This window comes from Carettochelys insculpta, chromosome 14 (assembly GCF_033958435.1).
Source record: "Carettochelys insculpta isolate YL-2023 chromosome 14, ASM3395843v1, whole genome shotgun sequence".
NCBI lineage: Eukaryota > Metazoa > Chordata > Testudines > Carettochelyidae > Carettochelys > Carettochelys insculpta.
This window is the reverse complement of record NC_134150.1, coordinates 30,086,719-30,112,693: the sequence shown is the minus strand read 5'-3', so window position 1 is coordinate 30,112,693 and position 25,975 is coordinate 30,086,719. Positions and strand designations below refer to the sequence as shown.

At 40.7% G+C, this 25,975-nt stretch overlaps 1 protein-coding gene across 1 annotated transcript in view; it reads right to left on the bottom strand.

Annotated features, from left to right (window-relative positions):
- CDH8 (cadherin 8) overlaps window positions 1–25,975 on the bottom strand; it is a 260,715-nt gene that overhangs the window by 220,886 nt on the left and 13,854 nt on the right. The window contains exon 2 of the mRNA XM_075009191.1: window positions 22,512–22,962. Within this exon, the coding sequence (XP_074865292.1) occupies window positions 22,512–22,763 (252 nt within the window). The 5' untranslated portion in view covers window positions 22,764–22,962. The remainder of the gene's footprint in view (window positions 1–22,511; window positions 22,963–25,975) is intronic.

Sequence of the window (25,975 nt, the reverse complement as noted above, 5' to 3'; positions counted from 1 at the left end):
AAGTCTTTCAAAGGCTTGAAACTGCAATAGGAGCTTGAAATCTGAGCAAATACATATCCAAGTTGTCGTAGTTAATGCTACGAAACACAGTGAGATCTCTGGGTTTGCATGTATATAGCTAGGAGAAGATTTTAGCCAAACTGAACATAGAATGTTTTTTTAAATTAATCACCCAGGTGGTTAGTTTAAAAAAAAAAAAGGGAGAATTAAGCAAGATTGCAGAGAGCACTTCGGCAATTGTTACCTAGTCTCTGCTGTATTCTGACATCCAATAATATTAAAGCATATTTACATGAAGAAAATAAAAACAACAAAGCACACATAATCTATGATTAAAAATATTTCTGCTCTTTCTGAAAAAAAAAATCTAGTGATTGTTTTAAAACTAGGGCTGCCACACTTGTAAATGAGAGGTACTTTGTTGGATGACCCTCAATCAGCAAACCCATGGGAGTGCTGGATTTGTTTATGATCAGAAAAATCAAATTATTCATCCCTTCTGACTCTGTGCGCTGTTATTGTGAGTAGGAATGATACCGAAATTTACAAGAATTATGCTCTCTAAGAACAGACAGAGCACAGGAATATGGAGATGTGAATGTTCAAGCCCGCAAACCAAAAGAAAGCTCACAGGTTTAATTTTACTCCTATCATGCCCATCTTGACAGTGTTGCTTTATCAGATCTGTTTTGCTGAAAACTATTCCTTTAGCTTTACCTCTGCAGTTCAGCCATGGCTTGCATCCTCATCCCATCATGTGATTTATTTTGGAAGAAATTAAATAAATTCACTGTTATGTGATGCATTGCACCTCATAAACTGCTAAACACTTGACTGTTTCTTCCCTGTCCTTTAAATTCCTCTTGTTCAGCCTTATATGTTGAAATAAAATTTCATACAAGTTTTGTGTCTGCAAGTATGAAGCTGACAAAATGGAAAACAACAAATTATGAAACAGTCCGTAAGTCAATCGCTTCGAGACAAAGTTTCAATAACACGTGCTTTAGACAAAAAATATTCCTTCTGCTGAAATTCTGTATTAATCAAGGAAGGTAGCCGGTAAGGAAAATAAAGTATTGGTAACTCATATAACAAACTTCTGTTCATATTTCCCTCTACAGGCTTATAGGAATCATAATTGTATCCTCAAATTCTGTCTTTTAATGACCAGGTTTGTTTGAAGGCTAATTTTTTTGTGTCACTGAAGTTAAAGAAAATATGCCAACTTTTGAGAGATTTGATTACCTGTATGAAATTTTGTCTCTTATTTGTTAATAGGTAAGAATTCCTGGGTAAAGGGATATTAAAAATGGAATAGGAATAATGTACATGCAAAGAAAATATTTTCCAATTACGCTTCACAAGATCCTGAAAATATTTCTTGTGGCAGAGGATTATGAATAAGATAATTACTGATAGCCTAATGTACCTAAAACTACAATAAAGGAGAGAGAAAAACATTATTAAGTGGTTATTGACTGTTGCTACTGTTCTTTGTAACAAAAGGACAACACAGTTGCAAGGACAAAGCTCTGCACAATTTAGGTGTAATGCATTATACACAGGGATGCTACTTTACTACTTGCATTGCCCATCATTAATTCAGATAAATGAAAATACATCACCTTTTATTTGACAGCCTGGATGTTTTATGTCACTCCAAACAAACTTAATAGGATTTTTTCCTATTAAGAGTCAGGGAAGAAGAAGAAAGATTCAGAAATATATAGGATACATCTGCCCTACTAAGAATTCTTTCATTTCTCTTCTTACATAACCAGGGCAAGAGAAATGCATTTTCAGTGAGCAACGCTACATTTCTGAAAGAATCCAAGTTAAACAAAGGTGTGCAATTCATTGAAAAATGGCAGAATTTAACTTCTGGAAATCATATTCTCTCTTTTTACCCCATTTTTAATACTCAGTCAATGAAAACATATTCCAATTATGAAAGTGTCACGGCTATTATAATCCTAAATAATTATATCACATGCATGAGAGCACAATAAAACCACACTATTTTCATTTTTATGCATTTTTAACCAAAAAAAGACTATAGTATAAATTGCATTGTATCGTGCGAAAAAGCCAAAAATGTCTCTACTTTAAATAAAGTTGGTGAGGTACATAGAGCACTGTAAGCTCAAAAGTTTCTCTGTCACCAACAGAGTTTGGTCTAATAGAATATATTACCTCACCTACCCTGTCTTGCTAATATTCTGGGATAAACAGGACATGAATAGAACCACTCTACTTCAAACTCAACTTGAAACACTGAAGGTGATCATTGCTAAAATCAATTTACTTAATTTCCTCTGTGCAGGAGGAAGAATTGTCTCAAGGTTACAGCATGGGATTGAGAGCTAGGACATTTGGCTTCTATGGGCCTAGGTCAATGATGTTGCAATCAGATCAGTGCTCATAATACAACTGTATGAAGCCGCACAGCTGTCACGGAGGCCATTGGTGATCATGGGTTCCAGTTATGGAACTGGGGATTTTGTATGTCACCTTGCACTATTCATATAACATATCCTTGCTTCCATTTAAAATACAAAGAGGTCAACTTTCAGATCCTTGATTTACTAAGTGCTTTTCTACCCATTGAGCTATTCAGGAAGAATTATTGTACTTTAAATTCACTCCCTGCTCTGACCTCCCACACACACTACCACTGAGCACTCTGTCCTGAACCACCAACACCCACACCTTCAGTCCGGCACTTCCTTTCCTGCCTTGAGCCCCCCAACCACTACACTCATTCCTCCACCCCTACTCCTGGCCAGAGCCTGCCCACACACCTAACACCTGCCTCAACCATCCCCCCAACACACATTGAACTCTCTGCCCTCAGCCTCCTGTCCTCACTGCACTACTCTCCACCCCTGCCCTAAGCCTCCCCAACACCAAAACCACTGCTACGAGATCTGCAACCCCACCCCTGCCCTGACCCCTCCACATGCACCAAACCCTCCTGCCCTTGGTCCTGCACCCTCTGCCACCTGTCACAAGCCTCCTCAGCACTTCTAGGCCCTGCACACACTCCCTCACTTCCTGGCCAGAATCCACCCCCATACCAAACCCTCTGCCCCAAGCACCACCCCTCCCCATGCACCAAATGCTCTGCCCTTAGCTTCCTGCTTTCACTCTGCCAGCCTCCTCCTCTTCCCCAAGCCCCATACACCAAATTCCTGCTGTGGAATGTGCACCCTGTCCTATAACCTCACCCTCAGACACACCAAAGCCTCTGCCAAGACCCTTAACCCTGCCCTCACTCCAGTACCCCCTGTCCTGAGCCCCACATAGCCAAGCCCCTGCCCTGCCTTCTTCACCCCCACCACCTGCCCTGAGCCTCTGCAAACAACAAGCCCTCTTCCCTGACCCTCCATCCTCTTCCCTCATTGCAGCACCTTCCACCCCTTGCCCTGAGCCCCCAAATCATGCAGTCCTACTATTCTCACTCCTCCACCACCCAACCCCTGCCATCAGCCCTACCACACTTAAACACCTCACTTAACCCTTGTCTTCAGACCTCCTTACTCCACCCCATATTAACTATCCCCAAAACCCATGAAGACCTGCCCCAAGAGGAGTAGGTTTCGAAAAGGACACCATGTAGAAAAGCCACACGTGATAAAAAGTGGCACTTTCAAAGTGCCACAGCTGCCATTATGCTAATGAGGCACTGGATATTCATTGCAGCATCTCATTAGCATATCCTGAAGTGTTTCAATAGCATCCCCCTTTTGAAAGGGGGGTGCTAGTGTAGATACATCCATTTTGGGGTAAAATAGAGCTAAATAACAGAACAGAAAGCCAAGAGCTGGGACTGGTGGGTGTAAACATACTTTATGGGGTGAAGAGAAAGTGGTTCTCCAGCTAATTAAAATCATGTCAGACCACAGATTTAGCTGGATGAGAGAGTGCTGGACTAGAGATGTTCAACCTGTGAATATTTTTAAACCTATCACAAAGGGTATGCTAGCCATGAAGCCCCCATCCATCATGGACAAGTTGCAGTGCTAATGAAGTATTGGCTACTTATGTTCATTTGCTTAGTTCTCTTTTGGAATAACTCCATTTCACTCATATCACAAGACCTCCTCCAAATTGTTGTGGCCATTCCTGCTTACCAAGAATCCTTCCAGTGAACCCTTCCAAAATGTACCTGCCAGTCGTCATCATGTTCCCTATAGTCTTCATGCCTCTTTCATGTCTCCACATTATTCCCAATACCAACTGCCATGAAAGAGCTGAAGAAGATCACACCCTACAGCTTGGAACTTGGAGTGGCAAAAGTAAGTAAGGATCAGTCAAACTGGTTCTGTAGCAAATTTGCTGAACAGACCTTGGATTGATTTCAATTTACTATATTTAAAGATGGAGATTTCAAAATGTATGGAACTGTCCCCACTTGAGGCCTAGACAATACGATGAGCTACAAGCTGTGTTTGAAAATATATTCCAAGGACTTTTGGAGGGGAGACATGATGGAGCAGAAAGTTTCCCTAAATAGAAAATAAGGATCTAAGATATAACATATTAGAAGTGCTTGACAGAAGTTTGCAGGTGGACTTGCTCTGGGAAGAATAAATCAAGGATTAAATACTATAGGATTAATGGTGTGTCCCTGAAAACTCTGAAACAAATGACCCTGAGATGTTTTTCCAGTCAGTGGCTCATGGGGACCTCTGATCACATGAATTACTAGAATAGTATATCCTGGTTATTACTGTGGGTACTAAAAGGACAGAATTCTACATTTCTTTTGGCATGTACCAATCTAGATTCTAATGGATTATTGAAGTTCTGAAAACTGATTGTACCTAAGGCTCTTCATATCTATGGAATATTGGAATATCACAAGGCGTTGTAATTCATTATTTTGCGTACCTATCCACTGAAGAATATGGAGTCCTTGTTTGGCTGGATATTGAACAGCAGGTTACCACCATGTATAATGGTAAGCCTGCAGGTCATTGCAATCATTTTCAGAAATGTTGTTGAAATGTTTACATTCAATTGTTGAAAAAAGAAAGTTCATTAGTAAAGTTAAGTCAATGCTTATGCAACTGATGCCTCCAGTGAAAAAACACGGTATCACTTCCAGTTCCTTATCACTGCAAATTGTATGTATTCCTCCAAAGATTGGCACGTTAGAATTATTATCCCCACTTTAACAGAGCAGCCTAGAAATGCACCACTTTATGTTTAAGCTTATTTTCTAAGATATTTCTTTTGTCAGAGCAAATTTCTGATATATGCTACACTGTAAATGTTGATTCCCTTGAAATTCCATTTCACTTTTACAAGCTTTCAGAACTTCAAAAATATGCACTTTTTACAATAGGAGTGTTTAAAATGGTTAATATCTTAGTTCTCCTTCACACCAGAAAAATCAATCACCTGGGCTGGGTCTACACTTGCCCTCAACTTTGAAGTGGGCATGTTAATCAGGGAGATGGAAGATTACTAATGAAGTGCTGTGGTGAATACGTAGCACTTCATTAAGCTAATTCTCCCCTTCCCCCCCATGGCAACTTCGAAATGTCAGACTTTGAACTGCCAGCATGCATGTAGCTGTGGGCACTTCCAAGTGCCCATCCTACTTCGAAGTGCCTTTACTCCTCAAAATTTTGGGGAGTAAAGGCACTTGGAAGTAGTGCAGGCATTTCTAAGTGTCTGTGGCTACATGCTTGCTGACACTTCAAAGTTTGACACTTAGAAGTTGCCATGGTGGGGAGAATTAGCTTCATGAAGTTCTGCATATTCACCACACCACTTCATTAGTAACCTCTCATTGCCCTGATTAACGTGTCCTCCAAAGTTAGGGGCAAGTATAGACAAGTCCATTGAGTTCTCTAAGAGTTCTGTATAGTATTATATCTAGAAACATCTGCAATCAGCATTCCCATCAGCAAACCAAAGGTAGCTGCATGATCTCATGAGCCGAGAACTGCACTAAAACTATGTCTATACTACAAGAAATATCAATTTGAAGTCAATTAGCCTGATTTTTTCAACTGCCTGTTTTCACTGTAAATGCCATTAGCTTGATTTCCAGAGCACAAAAGATCAACATAATATTAATATCATAATATTGTAGTAACCTGATGGGTGTAGTGTTCAGTTTGAATTCAATTCCAAATGAAGGGTAGTGAGACAGTTCCATGCTTCAAATTGAATTCATTAGCCTCCAGACATGTCTTGTATGCGCTCCACAATGCCCCACAGTTCTCTGTTCTGGAATCTTCCAGTTCTGCTGCTCTCAGGTACAGAGGAATTAGGCTACAGGAAGACCATTTTAATTCAGCACCTGGAAGCCCATGGCTGTCAGGTCATGAGAGGCTGAAAAATCTTATTTTTGTTTGCTGCTACTGTGGCTGTGGGTTCTGCGTATATCCCTGAGAGCTGTCTTTTTCTTTTCTGCACCACCTGAAGCCAGCTGCTGCCCGCGCCTACACTCACACACCATGTGGCAACTAGGCTGTGGGTGGGGGTTGTGCTTCTCTGATAGGATGAGAAACTTCTTTTCAACGACTTGCCTGTTGTCCCACCCTCCCACATATCCTCCCTGCCCTCCCAAGAGGCACCACACATTCTGGAACTTTCCTTTGCATGCATCATGTAGCAGCTAGTCTGTGGGCGAGGGCTGTGCTTGGATGAGGAACTTCTTTTCAGCCACTTACATTTTCTCCTGACCCCCACATCCCCTCCTGCCTTCCCCACATGGGCACAACACAGTTTGGAACATGGTGCACAAAGGGCCAGGCAGTTTGCCTGTGGTGAGGGTCCTGTAACCAGCCAGGGAAAGTCTCCCTGGTCAGTCACGACTTTTGAGTAAGAGAAGGAAATACTTTGACACTAGTGTGTCTTTTCTCTGAGAGGAAATTTTTGGGTGGGCTTTAGCCAAAGGCCAAGGGGCTGACTGTATCTGGGGGTCTTTTAGTGGCATGGGGAAGTCAAGCCAGACCCCCATCTGGAAATAAGCACATTTGTTTAACACTGCAGGGGAAAGAGGGTTATGAAATGTAGGAAGATGTTATTCGACACCCACATCTACGTGCCGGGCATTTTTTCCCCGTGCTGCACCACTGAAAATAGCCAGAATGCTACAGGGCTCAGGGATCTGGGGGATAGGTTCCCACAATGCACTGCTGCAGCACCTGATGTAAGCTACTTCTGTGTGGCAGCAATAAGTTGATTTTGTGGGGAGCCTGTGAGAAGGTGAGGATACTCAAAATCGAATGGATAAAACCCAGCATTAATAAACTTGATTTTAGTTTGTTGAGTAGATGCAGCCTGAGAGTTGGAAGCCTTGGGTTCTGTTCTCAGGTAGATCAGCTGTGTGCCATAGGCAAGTAACTTCACTTCTTTCTGTCTCCTTTTCCCCTCCCCACAGTTGTCTGTCTGACTCAAGTTGACAGTAAGCTCTTTGGTGGCAGGGATTGTCTCTTATTAGCCATGTCTACACGTGCACGCTACTTCGAAGTAGCGGCACCAACTTCGAAATAGCGCCCGTCACGGCTACACGCGCCGGGCGCTATTTCGAAGTTAACTTCGACGTTAGGCGGCGAGACGTCGAAGTCGCTAACCCCATGAGGGGATAGGAATAGCGCCCTACTTCAACGTTCAACGTCGAAGTAGGGACCGTGTAGTCGTTGCGCGTCCCGCAACTTCGAAATAGCGGGGTCCGCCATGGCGACCATCAGCTGAGGGGTTGAGAGATGCTCTCTCTTGAGCCCCTGCGGGGCTCTATGGTCACTGTGGGCAGCAGCCCTTAGCCCAGGGCTTCTGGCTGCTGCTGCCGCAGCTGGGGATGCATGCTGCAGGCACAGGGTCTGCAACCAGTTGTCAGCTCTGTGTATTTTGTGTTGTTTAGTGCAACTGTGTCTGGGAGGGGCCCTTTAAGGGAGCGGCTTGCTGTTGAGTCCGCCCTGTGACCCTGTCTGCAGCTGTGCCTGGCACCCTTATTTCGATGTGCGCTACTTTGGCGTGTAGACGTTCCCTCGCAGCGCCTATTTCGATGTGGTGCCGCGCAACGTCGAAGTTGAACATCGACATTGCCAGCCCTGGAGGACGTGTAGACGTTATTCATCGAAATAGCCTATTTCGATGTTGCCACATCGAAATAAGCTATTTCGATGTAGGCTTCACGTGTAGACGTAGCCATTATCTGTTAGAACAATCACAGAGAGGTAGCTGTGTTAGTCTGTATCTTCACAAAACAAAAAAGCAGTCGTAGCACTTTTTTGTTTAGTCTTTGAAGTGCTTTATTGCTGCTTTTTTGTTTTGTTAAAACAATGGAAGCAAAACAGGAATCTAATCTTTAATGGTGCCACTAGGCAATAGAAATAATGATATATTAATAACATCGACATGCATGGATGTTTCCTGTTTGAGAAGATTTTGGATTTATTTTATTTCACAGTATTCTAGGAATGCATACAATGTGTATAAAAAAACTACATATGGCATTAACAATATTGACAGAGAAAGTCCATCCTAGATCAAAGGTGACCTTCACCCACCTATGCATCCTTTCCTGCCTGGCGACATATTGTTATATGCTTTACATGGTTTGTATAGCATCTGTTTACTCATATGAAAATGCAGAAAAAGATCAAGCCCCTTTGTATTTTATTTAGATCAGCAATTCATCTCAGTTCCTCTAATATTCTAGGAAGCATGTAGCGCCTCCAATAAATTCATCAATATTTGTTAATACTAAAAATAAGTTAAAGCCAATACAACAGCCCACATTTGTTAAGTCTTGCTTCAGATGGTTTGAACGAGGGAGGAAACACAAACAGTTTGCCTCTGGCCTTTTGTCTGTATGATACAGAAGCAGTGGAAATTGCAAAACATGCCAAAGATCTACTTTCAATGCCATATATTGCATAATAATGAGAGAACATATTTGCCTAGTAGACAGATGCTTTTAAAATAAGACAGCATGGAATACAAATGACAAATATACAAATAATATTTAAATCCTATGTTAAAGAGTGCTTGCTAGGTTAAAAAGTCTAGCTTTCAAAAGTTATATAATACCAGGCTTAGGATTGTCTGTGTAACCTCATCAGCCCCCTTGTGAGTTCACACTCTACATGGAATGAGGTAAGATCTCTGGAAAAAAAATGGTATGTTGTCATGTAATTAAAGACTATCAAAATGCATAAACACAAGGGATCCAAATTAAGGATGCTTTGGCAGTTGTAGATCTGATGTTTCCTAGCTCTTGAATACCCAACTACACAACGTAAAGATCGCTCTTCTAATGTAAAATATTGTAGGTAATGTCCTCAAATTTTTTTAAAAGCAAAAATATTATTCACAACAGTAAATTCACTCACTTCATGCAGCATCATGAAATCTGAACCTTGAACTTCAACACTGTAGCAAAGACTGGGCCTATGTACTGCTTCCAGGGAGCAGTTGGGGAAATCCGGCATGTCTCTTCCACCTCTCCTCAGAGCTGGGAGAGCAGCATGCCCTATGCTGGCTCTTAGAAGACAGGAGGCTGGGCCAATGAAATCACATTCTAGATTTGAAAGTATCATGGGATGCAGGGAGTGTCCAGCCTAGATCTTTCTCCCCACCCAACCAGATGTGGGGAGGTTAATAACATAGATGGTGAAACCTAGAGGGGTATTTTGATCATGGACCAAGTCTGTAAACAAAAGCAGCCTGGCTTCCTTCACGCCATCTTTTGGTGAAACTGCAACCTGTTTCCACTACAGCTTTGGCAGCATGAGGAACCTGGCTTTAGAATATCTGTGCATAGTTACTGTTTCTGGCCAGCTGCCATATTTGTCCTGAGGCATGAAAGTGAGAGAGGAGAAAATGGCAATTTTTATCACTTTATAAGTCAACAAAAGATCAATGTGAATTTCATGGGACACAGATAAGGTGCCCCTCTGTCCTGAAGGGTAACTCCAGCTATAAAAGGGATGCTGCAATCAATTGAAATGAGAAAGCTTATCAAAGAAAAGGTTGAGAAAATATTTTAGAATGGCAAGTATTAAGCAATCAGTCACTGCTAGCTTCCTCATGTAATAATACAAAGCTTGATTCAAAGCCCTCTGAAATCAAGGGAAGCAAGTCTAACAGATAATATTTGGATCAGGGCTATATAGCTGATGTATGACCCAACTCCAAATGTAATTATATTATGACACTTTAGTATCATATTTTTCCCAATTAATCTAAAATTGTGTTCTCCTTCCATTGTGTTTACTATCCTGATTTTTCATGCTGAGCCATTATAGTATGTTAGCATGTTTTTATTTTGAAGCTTGAGACATGATGACCTTAGGAAGAAAGTTATATCCAATCTGATGAAAGAGCTGAAGGTTGGGGTTGTTTCTTTCTTCTCTGATGCCCAGCATACACCATACCCTAGAAGTTCTTTTACTTGGTGGTATCTTCAGATTTAAAACAAGCTTTTTTTTTTTTCCTTGTGTAGGCTGCTCTTTTAGCAAGGGGAAAAAAATAGACAAGACGGCTGCTGGATGTTTGAAAAAAAAAGACAATGATTTGGGCACTCCCTTCTGCTAAGAAAAGTCTGTTTAAATAAAGTACCTTTTGTTAGCTTTACTTACAGCTGGGCTCTTTGCTTCAATTAGGTGGAATATATGAAATAAAAGACTGTCTCAGAAACGATTGCTGGAGGCAATCTAGCAGCAGTGCAGAGCATACCAAGTTTGAAATAGTATCTCAGGGTTTCTGCCTCTTTTTACAAGGGTCTGGGTGCACTACAAAGTTAGCAACTATCAGCACCAGAATGAGGGGAAGGATATCTTGTGTTTTTCTTAAAAACACCTCTGGTTAATTCATTGATATTCTCCGTGGTGGATGCCACACTTAGCTCTTCTTAGCAGCTGATGTGGTGGCTATGAAATAAGGGTCTTGCTAACAATAGCAGAACGGGAATCTTTTAAGCCATGTGAGTTGTTCGCCCAGGAGAGAGGAAAGGTATAGCTATACACTTGCGATGAACAGACCCAGTACAACATAGTACTTCATGAGAGCTAATGATAAAGTAAGAAACATGCTTAAATAACTTGATAAGGCAGGGCCTGCATGTATCGTTTTCTAAAATAGTTTACCTGATTTTCCCTGAAAACATACTTCAACTTCTACCAGATTAGACCCTTTAAACACTGCCTAAAATATTTATTTCAGTATGTTTTGATGTATGGCTTCATTTTTGAGCTAAGCTTTACATCCAAAGATTAAACTATGAAGTTTCTTATGGTCCGTTAAATGAAGAGTTGAAAATCAGCAGTCCCAGATTTGTAGTCTTTGGATCTGTCACACAATGCCATGGAGCACGCGAAGTATCAACCAGCTGGATCGGAGCAAGAAATTTTAAATAAGTATCTTCCGTGAAAACAAACAAAAAAAAATTGTTCAAACACTTTCTTGTTCTTTTCATACAAACGTAGATTTTCTTCATGACAATTGTCATATATGGACATATTTTAGTCTAAAAATTGAAAACTAGGTGGCTTAAGTTTGCCTCTCAAATGTCTTTCATACCAAGGGATGTTATTGATCTGAGTCCCAAAGTTACCTCTAAGCCCCCTGATTCTGATGTTCCCTCTCTTTTTCTGTCAAAAGCAATTTACTTCAGAAACAAGGAGACATGCAAGTGTTGTGACACAGAGACCAGCCTGCACTAAATGAATGAATCCTGTTGTATTTCATGTTTCCTGCATGAATAATTTTTGCATCTTTGTCACAAGCTGCAGCCCACATTTGGGTCTTGACAGATTGAGAGATGTGCTTCTCAGAGGTTGATAATGATATATTCAGTCCTTCATCTTAATGGTTTGACTCCAACCTGTGTTGTCAGCTATGGCAAGTCAATACCATCTGATGGCTCTTCAGTGGCCTATGGGAAATAAATGAGTTGCCAAACCAGTTCATAGTGGACTGGTGCCTGTATCACAAAAACTATCTGCACAATTGGCACTAATTGGTACCCATGTTGACAAGAAGAACTGAGCCGTCTTGACAGCACCAGAGGTGGTCCCTCCAGGTAGAATCAGAAACCCATTTACAGAGCAGTGTTGGGAAATTTACACCATTATGTCACATCTGTTCTGCATTCACAGAGGACTCCGCTCAATTTTTCATACTGTCACTCTAGTACTTTGTGGGGCTACTTGAAAAACATTAAAATTCATTGAGAGAAAATAAAATATGTGGCTTAGTATATTGATTATTGGAGCAAGCACCTAATTTCCCCATATGGAAAATTAAGCTCTACCAATCTTCTGGGGCAGGCATGGGATGAGGGCAGGAGTCTTTTATGAGACTTCAGGAAAATATGCTAAGGAACAAATGCTGACTAATATAATATTAAGGAGGGTGCCAAAATACCAGAATTCCTCAACTGAGTCACTACGTAAGCATACCCACAGTATGCATGCCCTCCCCCCAATAAACACACTCACTCCTTTCTTCTGTATTATTATACAAAACTTATCTTTCAAAGTCTAAAAGAAAAAGCCCAATCCTGTATGGTGCCAAGCACATCAGAAAAATTGCTCTGCTCCCTTAACTTCATTAAATAGCACACAGCATGTCTCAGAGGGTGCTTGGCTCACTGTAGGATTGAACCTTTCATAGTTAGTCTGCAAAGTGCCTTACATACTAATAGGTGTTAGACAATACTGAATCACGTCCCAGACCCTACATTCTTTGTTGCTTTCTGACACTCCAGCAGCATAAAGTAGAATTGATCTCACGAAGAGTGTGTGTCATGGTGGTCACAGAAGAGTCCCCTTTTGGCAGAACAGCCCTTGAAGGACATGTTGAGCCAATGCAACTGAAGGTGCTCGAAAGTGGACGGGGGGCATAACTGGCTCCAGGATTGGAGGGAGGGGGAGCATGAAAGTGGCTAAAAGCAGTATGTGACTCTCCCCGCTCAGCTGTACTTACAGCAATACATAGGAATAACAAGGTCTGTGATTCTACATCTAGCTATGTGTTCTTTTAACATAGGACATGAGATCAATATAATAAGATTTTTAAACCATCTACACTTTGAAGAGACACTTTCAGGTGCTTTAGTGAAACAGTTTGCTCTTGTTAACTTTATATTGTAAAAGGAATCTTTTTGGGATTATATCTACACACCACTCTGCACACACTGACACTGGAAAATTCATTAAAGTGTACTTCTTTATCAGGCTTATACAAAATATTGTGAGCTCCATTTGGTGCTTTGTGGCAATGTTTACTTAATAAAAGCTGTTCTTGGAGCTGTGTGACATACTTCTGTGTTGACACTGGGACACATAAACTACAAAATAACCAAACACAGAAGTGTACTGTACACTGTGATCCATTAAGAAATAAGAAAAACAGATGGGGAAAATTCAGGTTTGTTGCATAAAAATAAATAGGAAAACAAATTATATTTTTTGTTTTTTGAGTGTTTATTAACAGATATCCAAATAAAAAGCCCTATATCAAGGCACTGTTAAGGTTGCACAGGAAATGAAAAAACCAATGCTATGACAGCATGGCACCCTTTCAAATTCTGAATGTTTCATAAAACCCCTTTGTGGTGATATATAGTAAAATATAAAGATAAGCCAAACACAAGCTTACAACTACTATGTAAATGTTCATAAGGCAAAAAGTGGTTTTTGCTATATAAATGTTAATGTTGCACTGACAGGACCATGTTGTACACCGCAAAGGATACACCTATGGATTGCAAACTTGTACCTCTTAACATTGATTTCCCCCATTAAGGCCAGAAGCATGCCTCTGAGCCCCTGATGCACACATATCCCTTTTGCACCATTAAGGAGAACAGCATTATCAGGCAGCCACAAAAGTAATGAACTGAACTAATGAACTAAATAAAAAGGAAATAAATAAATAAAATTTATATGCAATTGTTTTATATGATGCACTGATCACACAAACACACAGGATGCGGAACCTATACCTCAGATCTACACACTTCCTTTTATGAAGCTATTTCCATTTTAAGGCCAGTACATTGCCTTTGAGGCACTACCAGTCCAAGAGCCAACCAGGGAACACATCACATTCCTTCATACTGAACACCTCTGACAGCTGCAGGAAAGATTCTCATTCCTATAAAAGCCAGATCCAAAATCCATTGACATCAGTGGAAAGACTCTCATTTATTTCATTGGACTTTGGTTCATGTCCATGAAAACATGTGTATGAAAATACATGGAGAAAGCAATTGTAGCATATGGCTTTGGAAACAGAAGAAGGTAAAGTGGAAGAAATCATAGGGGGATCCTGAGAAAAATGGGGAAGATCTGCGGGGACTGGAGGAGCAGCCTATTGAAAGAGCATCAGTCTGACTGTTTGTCAGTACAGCTCCTTTGAGTCTGGGGTTTATTACTGAATTATTCAATATTGACTCTAGAAACAAAAAATAAAAGGCTTTTGTCACTTTCAAATCCCATCTATGTGCTTCTGCTGACTCTCTCTCTCTCTCTCTTTTTCTTTTTGTCTCCTGAACTGTACCCATAAATCATAAATGTATCACATAAACTAAACAACCTAGGTTTTTCCTGAAAATGTCTGTCTACTACACTGGGTCCTATGTGGTTTAACACATCACAAATTACATTTACTATATGTTTATCTTGGGCTCCATAATTCTGGCAAATAGGAGCTGTGATAACATGCCCCACATATTTTATTACATTATGCTGTTCCCTAACATTATTGCCTACCTCATTGTGAATTCTGCAGTTGTCACGAATAAAAGAACAGTGACATTTGATACACCATAGATTTCATAGCACATCTGCCATGGAGTCGTAAATGCATGCAGACGAGGCTAAGAACATACAGCAGTGTCTATCAAGTAAAAGTTCTAGCTAACTAATCAAATCTTTGAGGACAGCATGCAATGTCATCAGACATATCACTCCACAGTTGAATGAGATTGTCAATCATTGGAAGGCTGGCTGTTGCTACATGTAATATACCATATGAAAGTCTTCCAAAGCTTCAAATATTACCCCTGAAACATAATCTAGACTGATTTACCCTATTGCAGGTCAACCTATATGGGTGAATCAGAAGTAAAAAAAAATATGTGAATTAACAAAGACTGAAAAAAGGTTATTTGTAAGTTGAATGTTACTGTTTTAAACAATGCAGTTAAACTTGTGTGAGAGTGTGCAGTGTATGGCTGCATCTACACTACGAAACAAATTCAAATTTAAGGCAGTTAGCTCAATATTACCAGGTGACTGTCTTCCCTGTAAATTCCATTTGCTCGATTTAGGGTGTGCTAATCTCAAGATTACAACATTGCACTTACCTGGCAGGTATAGCATCAAGCCCAAATTTGGAAGTTCAATTAAAGGCAAGAGTGGAAGCACCATGTCTTAAAAGCAAATTTATTAGCCTCCAGCTGTGTCCCATATGTAAATCATAATGCCTCTCTCAGTGCTCAACTCTGGCCGCTGCTCTTCATTAACAGGAAGATTGTGAATTTCCAAGTGGGAGCAGCAAGCCTTTAGCTGTGGGCTCATGTTAGTATGAGAAACTGAGAAATATCTTTCATCTTTCTTTGCTATTAGCACTATGAGTGCATCTGTCCACTCAAACATCCCCTGCAGGGAGTTTGTGGCTCTGTCTATACACTTGTTATTTTTTTCTGCACTACCTGGTGCCAGCTGAGGCCCCAGCGTTACCACTTATCGAAAAGGCTGTAGGGGGGTTGTGGTTGCATAACACACCAAGAAACTTCTCAGCAGTTAACACTTGTGTGGGAACCCTTTTCCCTCCTCAACAGGCCCCACACAGTCTGAGTCTTTCTCAAGCTCAGCCACATCACGTAGGTAGTCCCCAACCCAGTAAAAGGCTGTGCCTGCCATTTGGTGCTGACCATGTTGCCACTCACACATTTAGGGCTCTAAGGGTGGGAAAGATATTCTTGGCTTTGATGCTTCCATGGAGAAGTCTCCCCTGGTGGTTAAGATACTGGGGTCTTTGCTGCCACTGTGGGGAAGTCTCCCATGGCAGTTAATATATAGGGGGCTTTGCTGCTGCCATGGAGAAGGACCACTTCAACTGGCCCCCCACCCACTGCACCCCCCTCGCCCATACTGGGCCTTGCCACTGCTGGGGAAAAGTCTCCCACAGAGGCTAAGAAATTTGGGGTTTTGCTGCTGCTACTGCTGGGAAGGATCACCTCAACCAGCCCCCCCACTAAGTTCCCCCACCTTCTTTGCCCATAATGGGCATTGCTGCCACCAGGAAAATGTTACCCCCAGCTGCTAAGAAACACAGGGACCTCTCATGTCACCATGGAAAAGCCCATAATGGGGCTTGCTACCATCGAGGGAAAGTCTCATGACCTGGGGGGGGCTGATTCCCCATGAAGGGACCATGTCAACTGGGCCCTCAGCACTTTACTTGCTTCTTTTTTCATCCATTTTTGTATCCTCTATCTTCTGATTTAAAAAAAAAACCAATCCAGGCACCTGCATTATTTTTGGGGATCACATGCATGCAATGATGGGAAGTGGGACAAGTGGATGGCCAGCTGAGAATACAGACACAGCACTGATGTTGGTGACGTAATGTGGGGGAAAACAAAAATTCTTTTTTCCTACACTTTTCTATCCTCTTTCTTCTAACTTTGAGGTTCTCTGCATTATTTCCAGGGATTGGCAGATTTTCAGGGACCAGGAAGGGAATAAGGAAACCACAATGTGAGAAGGTGACGTCAAGACGACCGAGCATACCCAGAATGCTATGATGAGGTAGTGTGGGATAGCTTCCCACAATGCACTACTGCAATTTAATGCAAGTCAATGTTATCCCAATTTGGGTGTGGCAGCAATGACTTGACTTTGGAGGGAGCATGTGGGAAGTTAGGATAGTCAAAATCAAACTTAGAAATTCCAGAATTAGAAAATCAATATAAATAAAAGTGAATTTATCTCGTAGTGCAGACACAGCCTATGTCAACTTGAAAGTGAATGACTAGTGTCCACATAAACTTTTTTAAAATTGTATTTACATGTGCACAGTACTGTAATGACATTTCTCATGTTAATAATGTAATAATTCACTATTGATCAGTAAACAATATGCATTTGTGTTGTACTTTATGGGCATTATCTAATTAATCCTGATAACAACCCTGATAGTTTATATCCTCATCTTAAATACTGGGAAATGGGAGTAGAAAGGCATATGGCCAGATTTTGCTCGTACAAAAGGCAATGCCAAAATCTCCATTGCTTTCAGCACAGTCTGGGGCAAAGTTAGAACCAAGAACCTCTCACTCCCTGCCCTTTACTCATCTGACTCAATCACCATACCCACCTTGCTGTCTGACTCTCTATTCCATTTTAAAAATGAGCTTTCAATTTTCCTGTTAATTTCACCCTCAGATAATTCTCATATGCTAGACAGAGACCATACCAAGTAAGTAGTTCTTTATGTGCATTGTACATCCCCCAAGAATGATGCACAATAGTACTAGATAAGTTTGCAGCTCTATTTGAGCTGTTAATGTTCTGCTAGCATTTTAGAAGCCCTATTTTAAGGGATCTAACATTCATGTTCCCTAATTCATCCACTCTGTGAGTGATTTTACCTCCAACCTGTATGTGTAAAAAAAAAAAAAAAATCTGTATGTATTTTTCCAAAATGTTTCCGTATTCTATCATATAGTATTTATACACTGGCTTAAGTGCTGATGCTATGAGGGACTGAACACTTCCTGCAAGATAATAAATGTCCAGAGCACTCATTGGAGTGTATGAGCCTTACCTTGAGAAGTGCTGATTTTTTAGAGGTGAGTTCTCAAAGAGCCCTATATTGGCCTTAGAAATTGTGTGCCAACTTTTTCTTGTACCTAAGTGACAAACGCTTGTGCTTGCATTTTCCTATCCCGGCAAAGACATAAACAGCAGATCTGCACATGTGGCAGGTCTTTGGTGCATATTAATATAGTAGCTGAGCAAGCACTCAAATACTAATGTGATGACAGCAACATAAGAACTTAGATGAAATGGAACAGAAATTGCCATACATGAAATTTGTCTTTTGGTTAACTGGAATCACTTTTGGAGTTTGGCTCTTATGTTCACCGCACTTTCAGCCTTATGAGAGCACTGTGTATATTCTGAGCATTCTCTACAAGCACTGGTCTATTGTGAATAAAAACAGTACTTGTAACATGTATAAAATGTCACATGTAAACAGCATTGGCTATGTGTGCAGCAGAACACATGTACAAAAGGAACAAACGGAACAGTCTGACAGTTTTAATTTTCTTACTTTCTTATCTTGAGACACTCTACAATAACTCACTAAGGCTACGTCTACACGTGCACCCAACTTCGAAATAGCTTATTTCGATGTTGCGACATCGAAATAGGCTATTTCGATGAATAACGTCTACACGTCCTCCAGGGCTGGCAACGTCGATGTTCAACTTCGACGTTGCTCAGCCCAACATCGAAATAGGCACAACGAGGGAACGTCTACACGGCAAAGTAGCACACATCGAAATAAGGGAGCCAGGCACAGCTGCAGACAGGGTCACGGGGCGGACTCAACAGCAAGCCGCTCCCTTAAAGGGCCCCTCCCAGACACACTTTCATTAAACAGTGCAAGATACACAGAGCCAACAACTAGTTGCAGACCCTGTATATGCAGCACGGACCCCCAGCTGCAGCAGCAGCAGCCAGAAGCCCTGGGCTAAGGGCTGCTGCCCACGGTGACCACAGAGCCCCGCACGGGCTGGAGAGAGAGTATCTCTCAACCCCCCAGCTGATGGCCGCCATGGAGGACCCCGCTATTTCGATGTTGCGGGACGCGGATCGTCTACACGTCCCTACTTCGATGTTGAACGTCGAAGTAGGGCGCTATTCCCATCCGCTCATGGGGATAGCGACTTCGACGTCTCGCCGCCTAACGTCGATTTCAACTTCGAAATAGCGCCCAACACGTGTAGACGTGACGGGCGCTATTTCGAAGTTACTGCTGCTACTTCGAAGTAGCGTGCACGTGTAGACGCAGCCTAAGTGTACTTTATAAAACACCATTCGTATGAAGCATTGAAAAAGCTTTAAGGTCAATCATAAGGTAAAAATATTCTTGACAGAGAGAGCAACAGACGTGAAGGAGCAATTTCCAACTGTGCAGAACCATGGGCAGGAGAAAGTCTGGAGGAAGAGAATAAGCAGGCAAGGGACTTACAGAATAGTCAGTAAAATAGGGCGAGTGAATCCACTGAAAGCTCTAAAGACCACAAGGCTAATTTTAAATTGGAATATGAGCTGGGTAGTTAAATCCGGCACTGTAGTGAGGGCAGGGCAAGCAGGGCACTCACCCCAGATATAGCATAACCAGTGGCACAACTCTGATAAGTTACAAGGGTCCTCTTGCTCCAGATTGTCGGTACTGGCCCCACTCCAGCCTGGGCAGGCAGCTTTTTGGGAGCTAAGGCATTAATCCCTTCTCCCTTACTGCAGAGCTCTGCTCCCTGCTCCTGGAGCGGGTGGGGAATGGCGTGCTCCACACATCCAGGGCTGGGCTTGCCAGTCCCATGTTGCTTCCAAGTCCCATGTGCATTAGGAGCCCAGGCTGAGCCACAGATGGTTCCCCCAGGGTGTGTGCAGACAGTGTGGGTGGGAAGAACCTTTCCTCAGTGCTCTGCCATGCCTGGCTGGATGCTGGAGCCAGCCCTGGGCTCTGCCCACTCCAGCTCCAAAGTTCCAGCTTGCTGGTGAAGAGGTGAGAGTACTGACCAAAGGGCTGGGCCAACCAGTGGTACTATCTGCTATAGTGCAGGACAGAAAGGCAGCAGGCAGCTTGGGGAATCAGAGGGCACTGGGGTGCGGGGCCAGGAGTTCAGAAATGGGAACAAGGATGCATGGGGCTGTGGGGTGCTATAGGGAAGCTGGTGAACTCACAGGAATCAGGGGTACCATAAATAATAATAATAATAATCATTAGAGACTTATTTTTTTTAATTTGGAGGACAGGTGGCACATAAACAAGATTTTGCCCCAAGAACAAAAATACCTAGTTATGGTTCTGTTTAAGTCAAAGTGGGTGACAGAGATGCAATAACTACACTTTCAGCAGGTCTAAAGAAACCAGTTGCAATTCTAAAGTTGGCTAGGGAGTCAGAATGTGACTTTGAAAAAAGTTGAGCACCTGCAACTCTCATTGACTGCAATGGAACTTATGGGGATTCACATCTCTCAGTGGCAGGTCTTCATAAAGCAGAAGTAAAGCTAAAGTAAAGATGATTAGTTGGAGATACCAATAGATAGAGACAGGAATTTCTAAGAAATATTATGCTTAAATTCAGAAATATGCCCAAAATTCTACCCTTAGGGATTATCTATACTATCACTGAAGATTGACACACTAAGGGTCAATCTTCCAGGGCCTGATTTCGCCTGTGCATGAAATTGAGCTCTCAGGGTCAAAGTTTACCCTTGTACTCCTTGTGAGAGGTGAGGAGTAGGAATGTTTGATAGAAGAAGCTCTCCCATCAATCTTCCCCTATTAAGACAGACAAGTTAGCTGAGTGTAGTTACATCAATTTTAGCTACACAATTGGCATAGCTAAAATTTACTATCTGTGGTCTACTTTTATGTCTGGTATAGACATAGCCTTTGAGTATGTTCCACTTTCCACTTCTTACATGTCTCTCATGCCCCATACAGGTTGAACCTCTCTAGCCTAGCACCTTCAGGACCCGACCAGTGCCGGCCAGACCTGGGAGGTCAATATTGTCTTGCAACATTACGAACACTTTCTACTGCTTAGTGAGCTCTTAGAAGACATTTAGGGGTAAACTACAGCTAAATAACAGCACAGAACACTGAGATCAGTTTCCTAGCAGAAGACCAGCATAATGCCTTTATTATTTCTGCTGGAAGTGCCATTCATCTCCTTTTCTCTTCACAGATTAATTTAAACAATGCAGGAAATTAAATCCAGAAACTAGTGAGCATTACAGCAACATTAAGGCTATGATTTAGACTAAAAAGTAAACCTCCATAAAACTAAGATGTACTGCTCTCTCTCATCTTCTGAATACCCTTAACTGTGCTTGGGTATTGCTGCACATATGGTACATAAAATCACATATTCTTCAGACAACCCTGCAGTGAAAGGATGAACTAAAGAATGGCTGCCTTGATTCAAAATCTTCTTGTTTGTCATCTCAAATACTCTACAAAAAGAGGTTTCCTTCATTGTTTGCAATGCAACTGGGAATAATGTACATCATAATGCTGCTGCAGCCCCATTGATGTTGGGATAGTTTAGTGACTGCCATAAAGCATATTACGATAAAGCTCCCATTCATGTAAATCAACATTAATTTAAATTGAAATCAATGGAGCTGTGCCTGTTTACACCATCTGGCCCCAAATTTGGAACCGAACTGATCATTTCACAAAATCTATTTAAGAAAGCAATGGGTGACAGCTGCTGTTGGCATATTGGTTCTGCAATAGTTATCAAATCTATACTTTCCTTGTCTTTACTAGATTTTTATATACATTATAGGAGCTAAGGTAATGTGATAATAATGTGTCCGATTATTCACAGGAAACAGAAAGTTAATTATATGTTACAGTATTTAGGAATACTCCACTGTAAATCAAACATCCAACAAGAAGACATTTGTTTGCTGGTCAAGTTTTATGATGAATGCAGATGGCACAGTCTTTTTCCAGGGCAAGCACAATTCTGAATTACTGATTGAGAGAAATGAACAGAGCCATTAAAATAAACAAAGAGCTGGCAATAGACAAGGTAGAGAAAATGCCAAGGCAAGTAAGTGATATTTTACTTGTGCTCTCCTTCTTCCTGTTTCAAAATATAATGCCCATGATGTTATTTGTATGGCAGGTGCATTAGGGTAATTCTACAAATATATCTTAGCTTCATGTCTTCTGTTGCATATGGTACACTCTTCACCCTTGTGGTCAGGCTTACTCAAATGTGCATCTCTGAGAAATTTCAGACCATTTTAAAGCTTTGTGCAGCAGGACCAATTGATGAAAAATGATCAATTTTTTTGAATACTGAGTGTTAAAATAAGCATGTAACAAACAGTAAGTTTGAGAGAAGTCTTGAGAAAGGCTAAGCATGCTGGCTACTTACATTAAAGAAAGTGTGCATCTGTTTCTGCACCATTATCACCAACAATAAAAGCTGTATGTTCAAGATAGAAAGCTAGTTAGAACAGCTTTTCTGGACCCTGAAGTCTCCAGTCTGCTAAACAGATCTTTCTACTTTCTCCTTTTGGATGGTCATATCTTTTAAGTTACTTGCACACAATAGGAGTAAATATTATCTTTGTAATATAAATGTACAGCCATCAGGGAGGACTTCTGAAATGACTAGGGGCTTTAAACTTGATCTTGAGAGGAGATTCCAAGCCAAATGGGTCCTACCTGCACTATATATTTTTCAGAGGGAAAGAAAAAAAATCATGACTTACCCGGCCAACCAAAATTGGTTCAGGTCCAGAGAACTCTTCTAATACAAACATTTGGTTCCAAACCCAGCCCCTCTTTGAACGATTCAAAGCCTTCTGTTCTCCATTGAGCCCACTTAGTCCCATATTGGATCCACCTGGTAATATTTGAGATTGATTCAATGGAGCCATATAAATGGAAGGAAGAACAGTAATCCATAATAATATTAATGGAGTCCATAGATCCATAAACATCTCCGTTAGTCTTTCTGGCATTGTACCATAAGCTTAGCAAATCACCGCAGAAATAAAACGATTATTGTGCTTTCTTCCAGATGACAGCCATCCAGTTCATCATCCAGTAAATTACATTTACTTATAGCTCGTCCATATGTTTGCAGCACAGTAAACATAAACAAAAATTGCTTAGCTTATTAAAACATGATCCACTGGGTTTTCCAGTCATCCAAGATTCCTGCAAAAATAAGAGATATACAAAGTTAGCTATGAAGTGCCTGGGAATATATTTTGTAAAATCTTAGTTCTTTTCATGTCAGAAACAAGCCAAAGTCCAGTTTTATGTTTGTAGTACATAATATAAGTGTCTAGGAAATTAATTTTGATCCCTATTTTAAAGGATACTAAGGGACTGATTCCTTTGTCAGTGTTTTGTAGAACCTTCTTTCACTACTAGTTTTTTCAATTTCAAGTCACAACTACTCAGTGTGAGCCAGCATATTAGAACCTGACCCTGTATAAACCTTTCAGTAAAAGCCAACCACATTTACCTCTGAAGCTGAACAAGAATATAGTGTTGGGTAGCTCATTTCTCTTCTTCTATGCCAAGTGTCTGCTGCTCTCTTTGAAGTCAGCAGCGTGTACTCAGTACACTCACAGGCCCTCACAGAACTGAGTCCTTTTCTCCCTCCCCTCTTCTCCCCTCCCCTACCCAGCAAGGATTGGTAACAGTAAGGACAAGATTTTTTTTTTCTTATTCACATATGGCCACAAGAAAACAAGTTCAGCTTTTAGTAAACATTTTAACATTAAGACAGAAAGAAATTATTACGCTTGTTTACGTGTAGGCATATAGAAGCCAAAATTCCTAATTGGCAGGACATTCTGCTGTTTCTTTTTTCCCCTTTCCAAAACAGCAGAAAATCCAAAATACTTTGAAGTTTTCTCACAAAATGAACTCTGCATACATGCACAGAAAAATAATGTATGTGGTCAACCTATTTTGTTACTAAAACACAGATGTCAGTCCACTTTTTATTTTCAATTATCAAAATTAAAAGTAAAACAAAATAAAAAGTAATTTCGAACCAGAAATCAAAACTTTCCATTTCCAAAAGGGTCAAATATTGAATGTTTCAGCTTCATTTGGAATGCTCTGATTTTACATTGCTGTTTTCCTTTTTTTTCCTTTAAAATAAACTTAGTTATGCAACACATTTCACTTTTGTTTTATCAGAATTTTTCACTGAAAAATTCTTTAGATTTTCAATCAGCTCTATTGTGACTACCTGTGACTATATAGCATAGCATAACCGTATGAACAATAAAAACGTAAATTTGACAAATAATAAGACCTTACCATTCAGACAAATAAAATGTGATGTGGTAATTTCATATGATATGCTGAGAAAGGAAGGAGGAGGAGTGGAGAGGAAAGTGTAATATACAGAAGTTCATGAGGGAGTATTGTAGACAATACCTTTGAAATGGAATCTTGAGCTGTTGTTTTCCTTAAGCATGGGAAAGTTGTACTGAGAGGGAACGGCTAATTTGACAACTCAAAGCCTGCTACCATATAGCCACAATCCTCTGCAAACCTTAAATACAACAGTAGGTTACTTCAAAAAGATGTCTGGGACATAACTAAAGGTACAGCTCACTTTCAGACACAATAGGAAGGCTGTAGTTTTTGTAAAAGGCTTCCTGATATATAATCATCAAATGGCTCAGAGAAGAATTTAATAATATAGAAAACATAGGTGCAAGGGTGCCAACTCATGATTTTTTGTTTATGGCTGACAGCTGTAAAAATCCACAATTGTTTTGGTTAGCTAGAAGTTTTGAACATTTTAAAATTTGTGTCTTACTGCCCCCAAGTCCTTATTTTTTCAAAAATGTAGATGAATCAGAATGTTAAAATAAAAAAGGCATTTTGGCTACAAAATATTTCATTCATCCTGAAACTAAAAACATTTAATTTAAATGTGGAGCTTTAAAAATAACTTTTGTTTTCATCCAAAACAATTCAGAGAAATTAATGTGAGTTTAAAAAATAATGTTTCACTCAACTTGGATCTGTATTTTTCTCTGAGAAAAAGTTTTGGCCAAAATAATGCTGCCCAGCTCTGATGTCTGATGACATTTGGACACTTCCTGGAAGCCTAATCTTCTTTAGTCATGCAATTATGTGAGAATAATTGCTTTCATCTGTGTGCATGTTTCTAGTATTTATGTTTTAAGCAAAACTTGAAAACTTGAACATGATGTTAAAAAACTAGCAAAACAAACAGAAGACATCTGGGGCTTGTTTTATTTAACATAAGAATTGCCATACCATGGCAGACCAATGGTACATCTAGCCAAAAAGAAATGGCACCAAGCTCTTCACAGTGAGCAAATGGACAGACAATGATAAAGGATCCATTCACTATTGTCCACTCTCAGTTTCTGGCAATCAGAACCTAGGGAAGCCCATAGCACAGAGATCCATCCCTGAATGTCTTGGATAATAGCCATTGATGGACTATCCTCCATCAATGTATCTCATACTTGCAGTGTCTCGTTATAGCTTTGGCCTTCACGGAACCCCTGGGCAACAGGTTTTGCATGCTTTGTGCTTTTTGCTTTGTTTTTTTATTTCAGTAACTGACTACATAGCAGTGGAAACCTCTTTCAAGAAATTTTTAAACGATGAGCTCTCTCTCTCTCTCTCTCTTTTTTTTTTTTTTTTTCAGGAAGGCAAAGAGAGCTGTTATTAACCAAAAACTCACTCCAAGTACCTCTGAACCTTGAAGTGTGGTACTTTTGATAATGCATCAAGAATAAGCAAAGTGACCATTTCAGTAACAGTTATGGATCTCTTTGCTGACAACTGAGTGAGGGAGAGAGGGCAGGAAGATAATGCAACCTAATTCTCTAAATAGTTTTTCTACGAATGTGGAGGGGAGATATGTAGCCTTATTTTTCATTTCCCTTAGTACTTTCGGGTAGTGCTGAGGAACAGAGAGGAAGGACAGCTCTCTCCAAAGAGTTTGAGTAGAGCAGGGGGCAACCCACTTCTCTGAAGACAAAGAAGTTATGGGGAATTAGAGGATTTAAAGATACTGCTACCACTTTTTTGTAGACATTAAAAGGGAGAAGACCCACGAATGTGCTAGGGCTGGGGCGGGGGGATAAAGAGAGGGAGAAGTTTAGACTGAAATAGTATACAATTTGTTTAATGTGGGTAGGTTTTTTTTTATATTATTCTG